Source organism: Anoplophora glabripennis, unplaced genomic scaffold, assembly GCF_000390285.2.
Source record: "Anoplophora glabripennis isolate ALB-LARVAE unplaced genomic scaffold, Agla_2.0 scaffold69, whole genome shotgun sequence".
In the NCBI taxonomy this organism is placed as follows: Eukaryota; Metazoa; Arthropoda; class Insecta; order Coleoptera; family Cerambycidae; genus Anoplophora; species Anoplophora glabripennis.
The window spans coordinates 1,484,413-1,504,986 of NW_019416383.1; the positions used below are offsets into that span (position 1 = coordinate 1,484,413).

The following is a 20,574-nucleotide window of genomic DNA, read 5'->3' on the forward strand; positions in this document are numbered from 1 at the left end:
CAAAAACCCCCGAGTGGAAATTTAGAAGGCAATTACTCAGCTATTCGGTGTTTTACAGAAGGCCCCCCTTGCCCCCTGGGGGGCCCCAGGGGCGTTGGACATACGTTTCACTGTCAGAATCGAAATCCCTGACCCCAAAAACCCCCGAGTGGGGATTTAGAAGGCAATTACTCAGCTACTCGATGTTTTACAGAAGGCTCCCCCTTGCCCCACTGGAGAGCCCCAGGGCCTTCGGGCATATTTTTCAGGGTCAGATTCGGAATCTCCGACCCCGAAAACATAATTTCTACAACTTCTAGTCAATTTTTACCATTTTTAGAAAATTCGGAAAAATTGATGCACTCCAAGATGCACTTTATGCAATGCAGTTTCGATCCAGCCCCAAAGTGTAATATATAGACTTTTTTCCTGATATTTTTCCGAAGACAATGTCGAAAACCGCAACTCGATCGGTTCATCAGAAAAGAATTGCTGATTTATTATCTAACTTGCCTGGTCTGAAAGTCGTATTTTAACTGTCAACCACTCGCTGTATTCGCCTGATTTGGCACCATGCGACTTTTCGAAGAAATGCATTTGCCGATGAAAGGAGCATTTTATGGATTTAGAAGCCATGCAAAAAACTTGTATCGACATCCTGAACAACATCCCGGTCGATGATCTAAAACATTCATTCGATATGATTTTAGACCGCGCAAATCGCTGAATTCACTGGGAAGGGAAATATTTTTTTTAAAAGTCCTGTTAACTTTGGAACGTACACCTTAGCTATATGTTCCACAATATTTTGCATTTTTTTAAAACTTGTTATGAATATTTGCCTCAAATTTTATTTTCGATATTATTATTCTGTGAATATACATAATTACTAGAGAGCGGACAATGTGTGACTTTAACCCGAAGAATAGGTCAAATTTTGGTAGAGATGTGTACCGTTCAAAAATGTATTGTGTATAAACTATGCAAAATATAATTATTATGTATAGCAAATATATCGTATTATCCTCGCGAAGATTTGTACCCTTTATTTAAAATCCATAAATCATGTGAACAGGTTAAATAACGAGAAAATAATTAAGTTAATTTAGTTCTAAAGAAATGAAATGACACTCGCGCCCATCTCTAGTCCATCCGTCGACATCGGTTGCGTTTATCGAATTCCTATTGGTCAGAATTCAAACTGCAGCCCTGTTATGAATGGAGCGTGAGTTGGACTATTCTATCATGTGCGTCGCCTGAGGCTATTCGTTACATTGACTCCTAATTTCCAATTAAAAGAACGACACTATTTTTAACCGAACTTTATTTAATAAATATGTAGTATACAATTTCTGATTTTCTAAATATTTTATAACGCCTAAAAATGTATGTACCGTGGAATTTTCGTGAATTATCACGTAAATTTCCGATGCATACCCGACACGCCACTGCGTCATGGGTAATGTATCTAGGTTTATGAATGACATATCTATGTTCAAGGTTAAAGTCACAAATTGTCCGCCTTTCTGATAATTACATAAAATGATATTCTTTACTGTTAGATGGACAAAGATGGTGTTATACAATATGATTGGATCGAAGAAAACATTCATGAAGGCGTTAAGGACATCGTACTCGCCGCCCTTAGGAAATGCAAAAATATAAATGGTATGAATATTTATAGATGGTTTATAATTTTTGTCATAAGAAAATTCTATCTTACGTACTTACAATGCGTCTTGTTTTTTGTGTTAACACCCTCTTCAAGACAAGTAGACAGACGGAAGCGAAACTATGTTTTAGGGATTTTATAATCGAAAAGTTAATGCTATTATGGTTTGTGCCCATCAAAATATTACTGGGTTATATATTTAAGCGCCGACAAAAAAAAAATGATTTTTGGACTGTTGTATACTGAGCATAAGAAATCATTTGTCATAAAATCATAAACAGCTGATTGGAGCAATATGCTAATATGAAAAGGAATTTAATTCGATGATGTCTGAAAGGTGTTGTAGGTACTGATAAAAAATTAAATATGAGAACTACCAAATAATTAAAAAAGTAATAATATGTTAGTTTTTTTATTAATGAGATTTTCAAGTAATAACAAATAAATATTTATTTCTTCAAATTTGATACACAACTATTTTAAGGGGGTATAAAAGTTCTACGGAGTTCCGTTTTTTATATCATAGCATCTAAAATATTCTACGTAGCTTTTTTTTTAAGTTTATCAGTGTGAAGAAAAATAACTAATTTTACTAAAATTTTATACTAAACTGTTTTAAGGATATAAAATAATAATATGGTATTATTTTTTTCTACAAAAAGATTCCCACTATGTACTTCTGAAAAATTTCAGTAAGTATAAAAATCGGAGGGCCAGGCGTTCGTAGTAATGTCCCTCCTCTAAAAAAATATTTCAGCTTGATTGTGCCAGTCTACTTGTATTTAAGGAGACGTTAACACGAAAAACTAGACATACCGTACTTAATTTTTTCAGAGGGTGCTAATCTTTGCGAAAAATCTTCACATTTCAACGCCTGCATGTATGACGCTGATAAGGAGGTAATATACCATTTTAATTAGTAAAACACCAACTTCGCATGACAAGAATAAAATACTATTCCATACCTATTCCATATTCAGGTATAGTTTTTGACCAAGGGTTAAAGACTAATCAAAGCTGTTATAAAAGTAGTAATAATAAATCTATAATTACATTAATATAGATACAGTCACTGAATTGTGAGACTACCGCCATGTTCGGTCCAAATGTATGTTTGATTACATATAGTTAGATACTACCGGTTAGATCTTGCGTCCGATTACTGTCACAAACTATGCAACCATATATAACCATATTAAACTGTATTCAATTCTAATTTGTCAACTTACGCAATATTCGGGCCATTATCTAACTTATGGGAACACTGTTGGCGGTACTCTCTCAATTCACCGACTCTAAATATAGAGACTAGAGACACCGCAGCGTCATCTTTTGCATATCCGGAATACATCCCTGGACGGAGACATATGGAGCTTGTATTATCAAGGGGTATGCCCATGGATATGCCCGTAATTTCCGAACCTTTGCTTTTAGTGACCTTAGAACGCAATGACGCTAGCGTAATGTATTTTAAGCCACTCCTACCATCATTACAAAAAAACAGTGTTACCAGATCTCCTGTTTTCACTCTCACTCTCCTGTTCTACTGTTTTCACTATGAGATCTCCTGTTTTTAGTTTCAATGTCTATTCTTCTGGTTTCTCTATGAAATCTTCTGTTGATTATACTAATTTTGCCCAGAATAAGAATATTTTAGTACGACACTGTCCTCTAACGGCACTGTGTTCGTCACTTGTCAATATTTTCAGTCCTGTTATATTTTCTGTAGCCCAGTTCATGTACATATTTAAATTTTAAATAAAATTCGCGATTATATGAACTGGGCCTAACAGAATAGAAGGCGAGTTCGTTTACTTCAGCGGGATTCCGGGATTTATCATTTTGACAACTGACAGTTGTCAAATCACGTGACTTACCGATGTAATTGAAAACTATTAAACGAACTCCTACATTTATAAATTTTGCTATATTTTGTGCATGTACTTGTGTTCCTCTATTAAAAAATATATTTATTAAAATCTCCTGTTGAAAAAAGAAATCTCCTGTTTTTTTGGCTACATTCCTACTGTTGACAGAAATTTCCATCTNGGAGTATTATCTATCGGCAATAATATTTTGAAAATTTCTTCAATGGTTTGATGAAAACTTAATTCTGGATTTTTCTTAGACCATGAAGAGCAACCTTGAACTGAACAATAATAGTTTGACAGTTTGTTCTTTCTATCCATAATTGCTGAAGTTTTCCTCACACTATATTCTTAATTTTAAAATAACAGTGTTCAAAAAACGAACACTAAACACAGTTTTAAATAAAATACAAAACGAAATGTCACACACAGAAGAAATGTTTACCTTGTTTCGCTAGTATCACGTGTCACCGCCAGAGGGCGAGCTCTTAGCTGCATTCGCGAGACGAGACGTCAGAAACTATCTATGTCAGAAATTATAGTCTGTGGTCAGTAGGAAGGGGATAGAATTTTAGGTTAGGTGTTCTTTATGATCCTAGATAAATGATACTATAGATAGGAAACTTGAACAGATTTCGTGGTCATTAACAGCGCTAACTGTTGACACTTTCTCCAACTTCTATTGCTTTCCTTTTCTAGGAATTATCGGTAATACAGTGAGTTAAATTACCTGTAGCCGGTAAAAGATGCAAGCGCCATCTAGTTGTACGCTCTACAACTATATACCTACCCAATATTTGTTTTAGGTATTCTGCCGCCGCTAAATTTAAAATTACATAACAAATCTCACCCTACACAGATCACTCAGAAATTGGTTTTGTAAAATAATTTTCACGTAGATAATTTTTGTCACCATGAGAAAATAAGTACATTTGATAAAAAGCATTAAAATCACTCAAGCATTAAAGACACTTTTAAAAGCTCTAATAGCCTTCCTACTTAAAATAAGAAATAATTTTGATACTAACTTTTTGAAATGTTTATTGAAAAAATTTCAAATTTCAGTACATATTTTGAAAAAAAAAGAGTGGAAATGATTATTGAGCAGCTTTCAGTGCCTTCTATATTGTATTAGCTTTCACAGTGAATAAAAAAATATTACAAGTAAATAATTTTACTAAACCAATCTGAATAATATTCTTGTAATATAGATTTATTATGCAACTTTAAATTTTTTTATTATTAATAAAAAAATGTGATTATATGATCAGACATTATTATGTTATACAGTGAATGAAATGTCTAATAAAACACACAATATTTTTTTTTATACTAAAAACAAATAAAACACACCAACACTCGCCAAACCTAACCAACAATAAACATGAACAACATAAATTACATGAAATGATTCATAATTGCAATTGTCAAAATTGGTATTCTACAAAACCTTTGTGGCGACATCTATAGACTCTTTCTCCAACTTGTATATCCATCTCAAGTCACGTGGTTCCCAGTTTCCCCATATTTTCAAGTATAAGTTCTCGGGCCCTGAGTAGTATATGCTCGAAGTATAGTATATACGGCCGTGTTCAGTCAGTGTTACCAGATCTCCTGTTTTAACAGGAGATCTCCTGTTTTCACTCTCACTCTCCTGTTCTACTGTTTTCACTATGAGATCTCCTGTTTTTAGTTTAAATGTCTATTCTTCTGGTTTCTCTATGAAACCTTCTGTTGATTATACTAATTTTCCCCTGAATAAGAATATTTTAGTACGACACTGTCAATATTTTCACAGTCCTGTTATATTTTCTGTAGCCCAGTTCATGTACATATTTAAATTTTAAATCCGCAATTCGTGTTTATATGAACTAGGCCTATTATAACAGAATAGAAGGCGAGTTCGTTTACTTCAGCGGGATTCTGGGATTTATCATTTTGACAACTGACAGTTGTCAAATCACGTGACGTAGCGATGTAGTTGAAAACTATTAAACCAACTCCTTCATTTATATATTTTGTGCATGTACTTGTGTTCCTCTATTAAAAAATATATTTATTAAAATCTCCTGTTGAAAAAAGAAATCTGTTTTTTTGGCTACATTCCTACTGTTGACAGAAATTTCCATCTGGCAACACTGCGTGTTCTTTTATTCATCATTTCGATGTGATGGATTCCGTAGAGCCAATAAGAGTTTAGATTTTTTTAAACAGACCAATCGTAATACATCGATGGAATTCATCGCATTAAAACTAGGAAGTTCGTTTGAACTACTTGGTTTGTTTATAAACTACACATCCCTAGATTGTAACTGACCTACCTAATCTAAGTGAAGGAAATTCAAATTCTACAATAGAATTGACCACAAAAATGTACAAGGTGTATTTAATTGTACCAAAATATTTTTCAGAACTGGTTCCTGGTATAAGCTTCCAATTTTGAATAACGATGGATGGATTATTCAATTTACGAAATTACGAACAAACTATGCATAAATCTATAGATGTAGATGTAACATCACATTTAAATAGTTATTTTAATGATCCGACTGGAAATTTCTGACTTTTTTTTAATATTCAAAATAAAGTTTTAACAAAGTAGTAATATTCGCCTGTTGTGATTAATGATACCTACAAATAAGGTACCTATTTATCCTGCTTGTATTCCATNATGAGATGACATTTAGATTCAAACTATTCGGAGAAATCGCCAATTCCCCCGACAAAACCCTGTGGAATTATTTCTCTTGATATCTAGAGAAAATATTCCACATGAAAATTTCAAAAATCACATTATCTGCGTGTCAAGAGAAAATGACGTAATTTTCTCTAATGAACTAATTCTCTGTTTTCAAAAATCAAGCCCCAGTAGTATATGCTCGAAGTATAGTATATACTGCCGTGTTCTTTTATTCATCATTTCGATGTGATGGATTCCGTAGAGCCAATAAGAGATTAGATTTTTTTAAACAGACCAATCGTAATACATCGATGGAATTCATCGCATTAAGACGAGGAAGTTCATTTGAACTACTTGGTTTGTTTATAAACTACACATCTCTAGATTGTAACTGACCTACCTAATCTAAGTGAAGGAAATTCAAATTCTACAATAGAATTGACCACAAAAATATACAAGGTGTATTTAATTGTACCAAAATATTTTTCAGAACTGGTTCCTGGTATAAGCTTCCAATTTTGAATAACGATGGATGGATTATTCAATTTACGAAATTACGAACAAACTATGCATAAATCTATAGATGTAGATGTAACATCACATTTAAATAGTTATTTTAATGATCCGACTGGAAATTTCTGATTTTTTTTTAATATTCAAAATAAAGTTTTAACAAAGTAGTAATATTCGCCTGTTGTGATTAATGATACCTACAAATAAGGTACCTATTTATCCTGCTTGTATTCCATGTAGCAATGAATAATTAAAATAAGGTAAAAAATATTTATTTTTTTTTATTATGGAAAGGAATGTGTTACATTAACCAAAATTACCACATTTTCTTAGTAGCAACAAAATTATACACCCATATAATTAATTAAAAGTTACTGATACAATTTGTCCAGTGATAATATATTTTTACAACGTATGTACATTTCTATCAGCTTACAACGACCAAAGCATATCAATTATGCTGCTAATTTTTTTAAAAATCATATTTTGTCAAACCTGCAATATATCAAAAACATCTTATAAAAATTACAAAAATAACTTTATTTCAATGAGAAAATTATATAATTTTTAACAGAATTTGTTCAAATTGTCATGCTAAATTCATTGTTCAGTCTTAAAATATTCAGATCTAAAAATATCCTATTTTCTAATACGCAACTAAATCCCAGTTTAAGTAACTGGGTTCTGGATCATTGCACAACTTCATTGCTAGAGTTGCATTGACCACTTTTTTATTAACGCCTAGACATGTGCCAGCCGCAATGTTATATATTGGAGATTTCTTCTGCAAAAAAAAAAAAAATGTTACATTCTAAGAAAATAAAGTGAAATTTAAACATACCCCTCCTTTGTGTCTCCACTCCTGATCCCCTCCCATTTCATGGCATTTATACACAATCGGAGCTGATTTTCCAGCCTGCAAACATAGCAGTTGTGCCAACACGAGCTCGTTTTTATCACTTTCATACCAAAGTTGCCTTTTGGTTTTCTTACAAGGCCTCAGTGCCAACTTGCTACCCTTTATCTTCACATCTTTCATACTCTGAACACAGAGATCCGTATCGGAGAGTTTTATTTGATATTCAGCCAAATAATTACGTTTTCGTGAATGCCAGGGTTGATATTTGTCTTGTTCGATTGCGGACCACTTTTTCTTGAGACGTTCCTCATCGTCAGTGGGAAGGGTTAGCTCGGGATAAACATTTTTCAGGTACCATTCGAAATCGTGGCACTTTAGTTCTTTACGCAGCTGGAGTCTTAAAGAAATATCACCGAAATCTACATCTTTAGCATCTTTGTTTTGATTGAGGAAATGTTCTTTGTAATCGTCCATCCAGACGTAGGCAACTCTGAGTGAGTTGTAGAGCATCGTGTTTTGTCCGTCGGGAGAACCGTACGGCCTTCTTGATCTGAAAATGTGTCCAACTCTACTGCATGGTATTATCTCGATTGATCCACCACACATCCATATCTGAAATAGAGATTAAGTAACTCCCTGTAACGTTTTGCATAGTTATACCCTTACACGAAAAGATATTTCTAAGTTTTCGCCCCCCCATATATTCATACCGGCGTCATATTCCCCAGTATCGATAAAATAGCCCCTGTCTATCGCAAATAAGCCCCCTGCCATTGTAGGGGATTTTATAGGTTTCACAAAATCTTCCTTCTTATCTAATGTTCCTAAAATAATCATCCAAATGTAATGCCCGGAAGAAATATTCCACTTAGAGGACAAAAAAAATTAAACAAAATTATATATAACAAAACAAGTAACAATAGAATAAATCAAACAAAATGCAAACATGAATTAGATGGTGAACATCACCAAAAAGCTGAAATCCTAGTGTAAACATGCCTTTAAAAGAACAAATGGATAAATCGTATAAACTGGAAACTTAATTAAAATTAAATTATATTTTAGTGTTAGATATATATCATTAATAAATAAAATAAAAGCAAATAACCCAAGGTTGGATCCTTGAGGTACACCACAAGTAGCTAAGACAGTATTAGAATTAAAGAAAAAAAAATCTACTTTTATTTCATATTAAGAACCATTTTTTTAATTACAAATTCCACCAACCTTTCGGTAAATTTTCCCACTTAAAATGTAAACCCCAATTGAAACCACCTCTGACTAACGGACTTGAGGAATACACAAAAGTATCTGCTTTTATAATATCGATGATAGGCATCACAACATTTGATTCTTTCTCTTTTATTCGACTTAGTAGCGGCTCTATCCAACCAACATTTACTTCTACATGGCTATCCAAGAATATTAAAACCTAAAGATTCATGAGATAGAAGATACCATAAAAATAACAGGAATTGATGCGTACCTTGCCTTGGGCTCTTCTAGCACCAAATATTCTAGCCCTGATTAAACCTTGTCTTGTTTCAGGTTTAAACAACCGTACTTTGGTTAGAGAGTTCTTTTTGATATATTCATCCACATCTTCGTGTAGATTAGGTATATCGCTTTGATCATTTATTAGTAATATCTCTTCTAGCAGATGACTGGGAGTTCTATTTAATATTGAATAAATTGTTCGCAATAATGTGTTCAAATGTTCATTATAAAAGCATACTATAATGCTAGCATTTGGCAAATCGTTATCATATTTAATATCTCGACATCTACAAAGGCAAATAAAGACTCAAATATCGTTATAAAAAGTTAACTTTACTTACAATTTGTTCCTTGTATCAGGTATACTACGGTTATAGCTTAATCTATTACTAATCAGTACATTATATGCATACATTTTATATCCTTCTTCTTTAATTTGTAAATCTGCCATATTATTTACCATTCCTAAGCGTACTAATTCTGTAAGAAATAAACATAGGTATACAAACATTATAATCAGAAACTGTAATATTACTTCTAACCTTCTTCAACTTTATCAGATCCTTCAGGAGTTGCTAAGACAGGTTGCAGTTTTTTAATGAGATTATAATTGTTTGCATAATTATTACTTGGTACTTTCATTGCGAGTTTGTTCTTGGAGTATTTTTGTAACGGTTCAATCAAATTACTTTTATACACCCATGACTGTTGCGTGGGTATTTTATTAGATATAATATCATTTTTCGTTAATTGAAAGTATAAATATAATGAGATTACCCATGTTAGTGAAGCAAAGCAAATTCCATAGAGAAATGACTTATTTAAACTAACCATTTTAACTTAAACTATATATATTGAGTATTATTATAAACGATATTGTACAAGAATAATAAAAAATCACATTGTTAATTGTACTATCACAACTCTATTTATTTTTGATTTAATATAATTATAAAATTTTAAGGTTAGGCGACGTACGATTTGAGAAATGTCAAAATTCCATTGTTGATTGTTGTCATTTGCCATCATGGAGGCCATAGATATTTTAATCATACGGAAAGACACTACTCAAGAAGCACGAACTCCATCTAAACAAATATCTTACTAAATTAGAGGGCGCTAGTGTCCCCATATGTACCGAAATAGTGGAGTGGAGATACAGCTGCTTTGAACTCGATAAATAAATCAATAAATAATGAAAATACGTCGGTGTAGGACAACGCGCGCCATTATTCCAAAGTAACACTAGCGACCCTAGAGGTAAAAACTATAAGTAATTTCATTTATTCTGTTAATTTTCTCGTTTGAGTTCGTGCTCCTTAGGCAAGTTCGGTATGAACATCTAGACGCTCCAGAAGTGTTTTGTTTTTTTCTAATTCTATCTAGATGGAAAGACAAAGAGATATCTAGAACATCTAAATGTCAATACCGTACTTGCCTCTCGTCTAGTCTCCCTGGCTGCCATAACCATAGTATAGTATGGTAATATAACAGAACATTGATTGTCTAGAAATCTTGATGCTTAGTGCTTCCGCACAAATTTTGACGTTTGTAGGCCGTCAGGATCCAGAGAACATTACGATCCTAGATATTGGTTTTATCTAGGATTACGATCTACACCTTAAAAATATCTCTATATATGTAAAATTATTTAAAAGTTAGATTGCCATTGTTTATGAATGATTCATGCATTTTATGATACCACACTACACAGTATCAAATAATAAAATATAAATTTTTATTATTCAAATGATTTTTTATTCGCACAAAATGTTGATACGACCGAGATACCATTTACATTTACTATCAGAGTTTGTCTAGTATCTATAATGATCTGGTTTAAAAGGACCATCAATTGGCACCCCCATATACTGCGCTTGTTCAGGAGTCAATTTAGTCAGTTTAACACCAAGATGGTCCAGATGTAACCTTGCCACTTCTTCATCAAGGCTTTTAGGCAGCCTATGGACGCCTACAGTATACTGTCTTGGTTTTGTCCACAATTCTATCTGAGCCAAAACTTGATTGGTAAAGGAATTTGACATCACAAAAGCAGGATGACCTGAAGCACATCCTAGATTACACAGTTGCCCTTCGGCAAGAATAATAATGTGATTTCCATTGGATAAAAGATATCTGTCAACTTGTGGTTTTATGTTGACTTTTTCTTTTGCATGTTTTTCTAGCCAATTCACGTCAATCTCGCTGTCAAATTGCCCGACGTTGCATACCACACTGTCGTTCTTCATATTAAGAAAGTGGTCTTCTAGAATGATGTTTATACTCCCTGTTGTGGTGACAAATATTTGACCTTCCTTGGAGGCTTCTTCCATTGTCGTGACTTCATAACCTAAAACAATAGTTTTGAGCAATTGCGGCAGCCATTTTGAAGAATAAATAAAATATTAGTTATTTAAAAAGCCACTTAAAGCATTGCTTTTTAAACGTTAACACGTGACTAAAATACTTAGCAGTAGTCTAACATTATCTAAAAGATATAAATTATTCTTATTTAGAAAATGAATTCCCTTTGCGGATGCTACCACAAAACTTAAATAAAAAAAATGTTTATTGTTTACATAAATACAAACATATTTGTTGGTTGATCGGCCAAATCAACACTGCCATAAAGGTTTCGACATTGTTTGACTCGGCATATTACGTTGGGTTAATGTATACGTATATCAACGTAGCTTAAAATAACAATTGCGCATGCGTAGCTGTCGGTTTCCGCGTTTACGTCTTTGACATTGTTCTAAGTATCTGTTGAAGTTAGCATACTTATATGTTAATTGCAAGCCGTTCGCGGATGCCAAATTACGTTACTGTATTTCTCAAGTAAGCGGTTATAGATATACTAATAATTTAATGTTTAATATAATTTACTGACTTTTACATTTGTCAAAATCGCGATCACATCACAATCCAATCGCCAGTCCCTTCTATATGTGATATGTCTATGGTGAAAAATGAATTTACTTAAATATATGGGTTCAATATTGAAAACTATCCACTTCAGAATGAGAAATGAGAATTAAGTATGATATTAAAATTTTTCTATATGTATTTATAACAATTTAAATAGAAAATATAATTTTTAACCACGGCAACATTATTTTCTCTGCTGTGTTATGCTGGTTGCAGAACTACAGGGTAATTGATACTCTTGTGTCCACTTCTCTAGTTATTAACGTTATTATTAAAAAAAATATGAACACTATTGAACACCCAATTAAACATAAAACTACTTGCCCTCCATAGCAGCTTGTAGGGCATTGATGGGGTCAATTTCGGTGATGATGACTCTGCCCCCAAGCGCACTTAAAGATTGCGCACAGCCTTTGCCAACGTCTCCATATCCAGCTACTACACACACTTTCCCGGCAAGCATTACATCTGTAGCCCTCTTAATGCCGTCAATTAGTGATTCTCGGCAACCATAGATGTTATCAAACTTACTCTGGCAAAAAAAAATTATTCAAATGCAATTTCTATTATGACAGTTTAATTCACATTAAAAACCGATATAAATCGTTAATCAATTTACTCACTTTTGTAACCGAATCATTGACGATAATAGCTGGCACTTGTAGAATGCCTTGATTGAACAACTTGTAAAGATTATGCACACCAGTTGTGGTTTCCTCACTGATTCCTCTACAGTCGCTTAAATACTGAGGGTACTTTTTATGTACCAAATTGGTGAGGTCGCCGCCATCATCTAAAATCATGTTGAAGGTGTTCCCGTCAGGGAATATAAGGGTTTGTTCTATGCACCACACATATTCTTCGTCGGTCTCTCCTTTCCAAGCGTAAATTCCTACCCCCCGTTTCACTAGAGCCGCTGCAGCATGGTCCTGGGTGCTGAAAATATTGCAACTGGCCCATTGGACCTAGAAGGAGTAATGGAAACTTGTTGCTTTAATTTTGAATTTCATATTTTCCTAAGTTATAATCAATGGCATATTTGGAAAGTCCCCATGGTACATCGGCCGTTACGTGAGAGCGATAAAGTAAGTCATAGAAATAAGTGCGATAGACGAGGATGGTTACACTGAAGACGTTTCATAATCTGAATAGTCACTCCCACTTCTAACCCGAAACGGGCGGTGACTATTCAGATTATGAAACGTCTTCACTATAGCCATCCTTGTCTATCAAACAGATTTCTTTATTTTGTCGCTCTCATGTAAAGGCAGATGGACCATGTGGATTTTCCAGCCCTGTATACACTGGTATATACTGGTATACATATACTGATATACACTGGTATACTCTGGTATATACTGGTACATACACTGCTGGTATATACACGGTTATATACTGGTATATATATTCACTGGCGTGGTATATAAACCTTGTAAAAACTATGCAGTTATAATAAAATTTCGATAACTTTATAAAGATACAAGATGTTTTTTAATTTTGACCAATATTGCACCTCGTGAAAACAAAAATGGTAAAATTTGATAATAAAGCTTGAGACCCATATCATTTTTTGGGGAAGAGTTTCTAGGCCCAACAGAGAACTTTCACGATTAAACAAATTTTGAAATTTGCAAAATAAAATTGGAAATTTTCTACCCTGTGATCTCGAAAAAGGTTGCACAAACAGGGTGTAACTTAAAGTGGGACCTGTTCCCCAGAATACTGATTTTTTTTATCAAAGTAATAATAAATTTGCAATATGTTGAAAGAAGAGCCGAATATTAAAAAAAATATTAAAGTATTTTTAAAAAATTAATATTTTTTCCATGATTTATTAAATATTAACTAATATTGGTATATGGATAGTTGTAGTACGTGATATGAAAAGTTTGAAAAAGATTTTAAAAAATCACAATAAAACAAACTTATTATACATGTTTCTAAAGATCAGACTCCGTGTAACACAATATACAATATAAAAAAATATATATTCTAGCCTTCCATAAGAAGTTACAGCCTTTTAAAAAAGGATGTTGAAGTCAAGCTTCCATGGACTTTTCACAACCGGCTCAAATTAAAAACTCCAATTTTTTCATGGATACAGTTGTGTTAAAATGTCACTTTCCTGACCTTTTCCATTCGTTGTCACCTCACAGTAAGGGGATGAAATAATACACCCCTTGTACGTTTATTAATTATTATAATCTTTACGTACTTAAAAATTTTTAAGAAAAAAAAAATGTTTTGGATAGCCCTGTTCAAAACAAGACTTTTTGTCTCTACACAAATTCCGAAATACCTTTTACTTTTCGTACAAAAAAATAAAATTTAAAAGTTTGCATCTCAACCTTATGATTCACTAATCGTAGAAGCAGGTTTCTGTCATTTTACTCATTTTACATATCAACCGTTATCATCAGTTTATTTAATTGTTTTGTACCATGCTTATGACAAGTTTAGCTGGTGTTATAATTATAATAGTAATATATCACCGGATTTGTAAAACCACAGACAATATATAGTTTATCGTTTTAGCTATTTAGTCTGTGGTAAAACTATTCTTAAATCGCGAATATGCCGAAATGAATTTTATTTATGGTGAAGCAAGGGGTAATGTGTACAGGACGCGAAGAATTTACATAGATAGATAAGTATCCTCATCACACGCAATAATATAAGCACTCACTTCAATTCAATTTCAGTATTAATGTATGGGTTGGGCTTGTTGGAAATAATAAATAATCTAATCGGACCCGTTATTTTACCTAGAAGACTGAATGTGAGACATGTCTTAATTTTTTAGAACTATATTATCATATTAAAACTATTGCAGTATAAGCTGCCCGTGTGCATAATGAGGACGAACGCCAGCAAATGATTATGGATTGCAGCCTTACGAAATTTGAAACCAACCCTAACCTAACTTCTTAGGGAAGGCTTTTTTTATATATAAAACACCACCTCTAAAATCGTCTGAAGAATCCACTGTTTCATTTTCCTCAACTATTTTCGAAACACCCTGTATCATATATTTACCAAATATTAATTTTTTGAAATCAACTAATATACAGGGTGATTCACAAATGGTGACCAAAAATGAAACCTTTATTATAGGAAAGACCCTTTAAAATTAACCAAATACGAGGCTTCATTTTTGGTTACTATATTGTGAATCACCCTGTATACAAACAGTAGTTATCCATTTATCCCAAAATTGAATTTTTTATAAAGTTAGAGCCCTGAAATTTTGAATTTTAGCATCAAATTAAAAAATTATATAGGTGGAAAGAAAATTTAATTTTGTAAAAATAAAAAACACATTTGTATCTATTCTATCATTTTTGACTACATAAATTTATAAAATAATTTTATTGAGCAGTTTTTATATTTTATTTCACAAATTTTGTACGAAATATTTTCGTGGTTCTCCATTTGAGCACAGAAATCGGTATGGTATGGTTTCATTCATCAAAATATAACCATTTTATTTGACCATTTTTGTGATGTCAAATAACCTTGTGATTTTTTTTTAATTATTTTGAGGCACTATAAATATCACTTTTAGAAATCTATGTAAAATATTTTTTCGATTGTATCTTACGAAATTTACACATTTTTTTACCTATTCATCAGATACATTCACGACACACTATAAATATTTCAACTAACTTTATTATTAACAATAATTTACTCAATTAACAGTTAAATTATATAAAAATACTTGGCCTTGGGCCAGTAATATTTTTAACTTCCAGCAGTTGTTTATTAAAAATGAAACTGGCTATTATCCAATTTAATTCTTTTATTTACTAATAAAACTTATGTTATTGTTACCTCAGCTCCCAATTCCAGAAGTGTTTCTATCATAACCGCCGTCATCACCGTCATATGCAAGCATCCAGAAATTCTAGCCCCCTTCAGAATTTTACTGCTGCCGTATCTTCTTCTCAGACTCATCAACCCCGGCATCTCATTTTCAGCCAAGGTGATTTCTTTGCGACCCCATTCAGCCAAATTCAGATTAGCTACATTTGATTTAACAGTTAGATTTATTTGTGATGGTGATGGTATATAAATATCAAATTTAGTGCAATAAAGATTCGTTTGATTAATTTTTGGTCAAACTGTTCATGTAATGGACCACGATTTGCTAAGATAAATGTCATCGTTGGCATCGATGTGTTAATAAATTCGTATCGTTTTTTTTTTTCAAAAAACGGAAAGTTAAATTGGTTTCCTATTATTTGAAATAAAACCAAAACAAAATCGGAAAGTTCACTTAATTGAAAAAATCTCTACTACATTTCCCACAAATAATCAGAACTTATAATAACACAATATCAATTATAAATAAATTATCTATACGACCAAAAAAATGTTTTACTTCAGAATAAAAGTAATCCTTTTTATCACTTGTCGGTGTATCTAAAGATCATTGTCCGATAAATTAAATTGGGCAAGTATCATGAACATTATAAATAAATATCTCGTTCAAAATAAATTAATAAAATAATGTATATAAATACCTACATACCTACTTTATAAGATGGTTTCGACATTGCTTTTTCTAAAAAGAAACTTAAACTAATTCAGGCACAGAACGTTATGGTATACGTAAGGATGCGCGATCTAAAATAGATTTTTTTCTTAATCTTAAAAATATCTTGTTTTTATTAGTTTCGCCTGTAGCAATTTAAATTCAAAGACATCTAGTGGTAAAATAGAAAATAGCAACAATTTAACACTCACGAGATGGCACTGACAATGGTTTGCCTACGCCTACACTGTCGATAACCTTTATTAGAAGTATTAGAACATGGACTGCTATTACAGCTTTAAAATTTCAGGCCAAATTGTTTATTTGCAATTGCATTGCAAGCAGCATTTGATCCTGTCCAGTTACTATCTTATAATAAAGGATATGACCTAGCAGCATTAAGTTGGTTTTAAATAAGTTTGTTCTGTACAGGATGCCCGTTTTTAAAGCTGCATCACTCGGTTAAATTAGGACAACGTTGTAGAACTTGATGAAGAGTAATTTATCTAAGATACATTAAATTTTAGATATCCTTTTTCATTATAGATGACATAAGTGAAAGTTTTGATTTACTGGGGGGATTATATAACGTACAGATATAAGAATTATTATGTGCAACCATTCTTCTATGACCGTATTGTAAGGTACTGCAACTTTAAGTGTGGAAAATCGAAAACACTTCTCAGTAGATTTTACTGTTACTTTTGAAAAATTGTTTCCTCCCTACTCTGTAGCGGTTATTATTTATTTCATGCAGAGATATAGAGTACTACTCTACTGCTACTCTACTCTACTACTTTATATTTCTGATTTCATGACTTATAAGGTCAATTATAGTCACTGATTTGGGCAAGGCACAGACCATGGTCTATGGGTCAGTGGCCAGTGTCATTGTGACTGTCAGTGGACATTTGTCACTTGTCAGCTGTTTGTTTACCCTTTGGTAAACGTCAATATTCACATTTTTCGTTTTTTTTGTCTAATTGTTACTAAAAAATGGTATCGGTGACAAATTAGTGGCTTTCTTGTGTTCTTTTAACATCGACTATTGTTCATTGACCCTAAATTAAGTTGTAAATTTTATTGCAGTTTAAATATACATTGTTTATAATGGTAAAAAGTTGTTTAGTTGCAACTTGTAAGAATACGCTAGGAAAATCTGGAATTACCTTTCATAAGTAAATATTTGTTATAAAGACTTTTGGTTTTGTATGTATCTGAATAATAGTTGAATTTATAACTATTTTAGAATTGGAAAAAAAAGGTATGCTAATAGACTAAAAGCCATTGGGAGAAGTGTAGATGAATGTTTGAGTCCGCAAAACGTTATTTGTTCAAAGCACTATGCCGAGGAGGATTTTATTTATTTTAACGGAAAAAAATATTTAAGACTGGAGGCCATGCCTAGATTTTTTATTCCTCGAAGACCAGTTATCGAACAAACGACTGAAATTATATCAAGTCCAGCATCTCAGCTCCCAGAAATATCAAATAAGTAAGATCATTATGTAGAAGTTGTAAGTTTTTAGTTGTAGATGTTATAAATGTGCCCTTATATAATTAACGGAAATGGAGTTTTATAAATTCTATTTATTTTTTATTATAGTTCTACAAACACAGATATAGTAAATGTATCATCTGGAGATGTCTGGCTAATGTATACAGATTTATGGATTCTTACGCCTCAGAATGACAATATTGACACAATAATGAACCAAGAAAATTTGTCACAGTACCCAACCAACGAATTTCTATCATCATTGATGTCTGACGGTTGTGAAAACTTAGAATTTGATATGTCTTTAGGACCACTCGAATCTTGAAGAAATGTAAGTAAATTACTTAAATATCCTTGCACGAATATACTAGTAAAAACAGTAATTCTGTTATTTTCAGGATCTAAAGTAAGATCAATTTGTGATTCTTGGGAACAATACAGATTCATTGGGGAGTGTGGATGTATTTAGTCATTGATGTACTGTTAGAAAAAGTAGAAAATGTGGACTGATTTTTTTTTGTTGCCATAAGCAGTATCTATTCCGACTGATTAAGCCACAAATCAAAATTTTGATTATACACGTTTTGTGGTGTTGTCCAAATATATGTTGATAGATGAACAATACATGTCTGTGTCTTAATTATAGAGAATATTTAAATATAATTGAAAAAGAAATATATGTATATTGGAGGCACTATCTATTTCAAAATACTGTTATAGCAAAAGCTCTACTGTTTGGTTTTCTAGATTGAACTATTTTATTAACCGTGTTAATTACGTAAAAACCTAGTAGTATACAATGATACCGCCCATCTGTTACGTGTTAATTGCTTATAACTGTACGGTCTACATTACCATCATTATTGATGTAGGCATAGAGAAATTATTGTATTTGCCTAAGAAAACGGAAAGAAACATGTCTTTCTAAATCTAAAGTGTAATCACATTCGTCATTATCAAAATTTAATGTTAGAGTTAGATAATATTTATTTGACGATTGTATTAGTATATTGTGTTTGGAAATTTTTATAACTTTTTGAGGTACTACCATTTATGAAATTTTTATAAATTTAATTTTTACAACACTTAGGAGAGCGAATGTAAGGGTATTCCCGTGAGACCATATCTGCTTGACCAAGGTGCAATTATGTGTCAAAAATAAAAATTTTAGGTGCTTATGTTATTTTATTTGTAGAAAGAAATATAAATTATCCCACTCCTGAAAATCATTTCAATATTAATTCTGTTACTGAAATAATAAGCATTTAATTTTAAAGGTAATTCAAATAAAAATGTGATTCCTAAAATCCTGTCAAATGAAACTACTACTAACTACTAACTTGGCAACCCCGCACTAAAATTTTACTGTTTATATTGCCATATATATCTTAAAAACTAACAACTTTAGGTGTAGAACATACTTAATAAAAGTTGAAGTGAACTGATATGTGAATAAAATAGAACAATAAAATACAGGGTGTTCCATTTAAAAAACGTAATGTTTGGTGTCCCATTTTTACTCATTGCCCTGTGTATTTCAAATAAATTTTTTCCTTTAGGTTTTTTGATTCTGTACAACTTTTATATAAACTTCTTTTCTGTATATTAACAAGGAAGTTGTTTTACTTTCTCACACTAATAGCCCACCCTGTATGTAAATATCATTGAAACACATACCGCGCCGCGCGCCATTATTCTATGGCTAGAAATTGGCCTCAATGATTTGGGATCGAGGGGGATTATCCCTCTTTATCCTGCCTCATCTCGTGTAGGCCTGGACAGCCTTCGTAGGTGGGCCCCATCCGTCGNTTATCCCACTCCTGAAAATCATTTCAATATTAATTCTGTTACTGAAATAATAAGCATTTAATTTTAAAGGTAATACAAATAAAAAAGTGATTCCTAAAATCCTGTCAAATGAAACCAAAGAATGAATGAGTATGAATACTAAAGATTATCTAGCAAATAATTATAATTATATAAAATAAAAATTAAGTGATATACAGGGTGGGCCATTACCATTAGTGTGAGAAAGTAAAATAACTCCCTTGTTACTCGTAATACAGAAAAAAAGTTTATATAAAAGTTATACAGAATCAAGAAATCTAATCTACAAAATTAATTTGATATATACAGGGTGATGAGTAAAAACGGGACACGTCAAATATTACATTTTTAAAATGTATATTTTTAAACATGGATTTCAAAGAAAATTCTATATACGGCAATATAACAGTTTACCATTTTAGTGAGGGGTTAACAAGTAATGTAGAAAATTCTTCGAATTTTGGAAAAACATGAAGTTGTATTAACTTTCAACTACTACTAACATTTGGAGCAAAAATATTTGACAGAGTTATAGGCAAATGTTAGTCAAAGACTCCTATATTAGCTAATATCGATATTTTATACAGGGCATTTTTTATAATACGATCATTTTTAGAAAATTTAAACTTGATTTTCTAAAATTTTTCAAATGGAACACCCTGTATTTTATTGTTCTATTTTATTCACATATTGGCGGTCCACTTCAACTTTTATTA

The 20,574-nt window shown here is 32.1% G+C and overlaps 4 protein-coding genes across 7 annotated transcripts in view; 2 read left to right on the forward strand and 2 right to left on the reverse strand.

The window, feature by feature from the left end:
- The window catches only part of LOC108917044 (general odorant-binding protein 83a-like), a 14,125-nt gene extending 7,999 nt beyond the window's left edge, over window positions 1-6,126 (forward strand). Inside the window, exons 5-7 of the mRNA XM_023454374.1 lie at window positions 1,542-1,647; window positions 2,486-2,550; window positions 5,931-6,126. Coding sequence (XP_023310142.1) covers window positions 1,542-1,647; window positions 2,486-2,550; window positions 5,931-5,948 — 189 coding nt within the window. The 3' untranslated portion in view covers window positions 5,949-6,126. The remainder of the gene's footprint in view (window positions 1-1,541; window positions 1,648-2,485; window positions 2,551-5,930) is intronic.
- Window positions 6,127-7,018: 892 nt separating this feature from the next.
- Window positions 7,019-10,158, reverse strand: LOC108917058 (polypeptide N-acetylgalactosaminyltransferase 35A). The gene is made up of 7 exons (XM_018723488.2): window positions 9,611-10,158; window positions 9,410-9,548; window positions 9,058-9,355; window positions 8,799-9,003; window positions 8,238-8,395; window positions 7,554-8,183; window positions 7,019-7,496 (listed from the first exon to the last, which is right to left on the reverse strand). The coding sequence occupies exons 1-7, from the start codon at window positions 9,900-9,902 to the stop codon at window positions 7,359-7,361; spliced, it is 1,860 nt and encodes a 619-aa protein (XP_018579004.1). The 5' UTR covers window positions 9,903-10,158; the 3' UTR covers window positions 7,019-7,358.
- Window positions 10,159-10,790: 632 nt separating this feature from the next.
- Window positions 10,791-16,659, reverse strand: LOC108917052 (adenosylhomocysteinase). Of its 3 annotated transcripts, none has more exons than XM_018723476.1 (5): window positions 16,531-16,659; window positions 15,831-16,021; window positions 12,620-12,961; window positions 12,321-12,528; window positions 10,791-11,418 (listed from the first exon to the last, which is right to left on the reverse strand). In XM_018723476.1, the coding sequence occupies exons 1-5, from the start codon at window positions 16,553-16,555 to the stop codon at window positions 10,886-10,888; spliced, it is 1,299 nt and encodes a 432-aa protein (XP_018578992.1). In that variant the 5' UTR covers window positions 16,556-16,659; the 3' UTR covers window positions 10,791-10,885. The 3 variants fall into 3 exon arrangements, with proteins under 3 accessions (XP_018578992.1, XP_018578993.1, XP_018578994.1); XM_018723477.1 differs by having other exon boundaries at window positions 16,535-16,638; XM_018723478.2 differs by lacking the exons at window positions 15,831-16,021; window positions 16,531-16,659 and adding an exon at window positions 14,127-14,306.
- Window positions 16,660-17,465: 806 nt separating this feature from the next.
- On the forward strand, window positions 17,466-19,196 carry LOC108917069. 2 transcript variants are annotated; one of them, XM_018723501.2, is made up of 4 exons: window positions 17,466-17,711; window positions 17,783-18,028; window positions 18,140-18,362; window positions 18,412-19,196. In XM_018723501.2, exons 1-3 carry the CDS (start codon window positions 17,644-17,646, stop codon window positions 18,354-18,356), a joined length of 531 nt encoding a protein of 176 aa, XP_018579017.1. In that variant the 5' UTR covers window positions 17,466-17,643; the 3' UTR covers window positions 18,357-18,362; window positions 18,412-19,196. The 2 variants fall into 2 exon arrangements, with proteins under 2 accessions (XP_018579017.1, XP_018579016.1); XM_018723500.2 differs by having other exon boundaries at window positions 18,430-19,196.
- The last annotated feature ends 1,378 nt before the right edge of the window (window positions 19,197-20,574 follow it).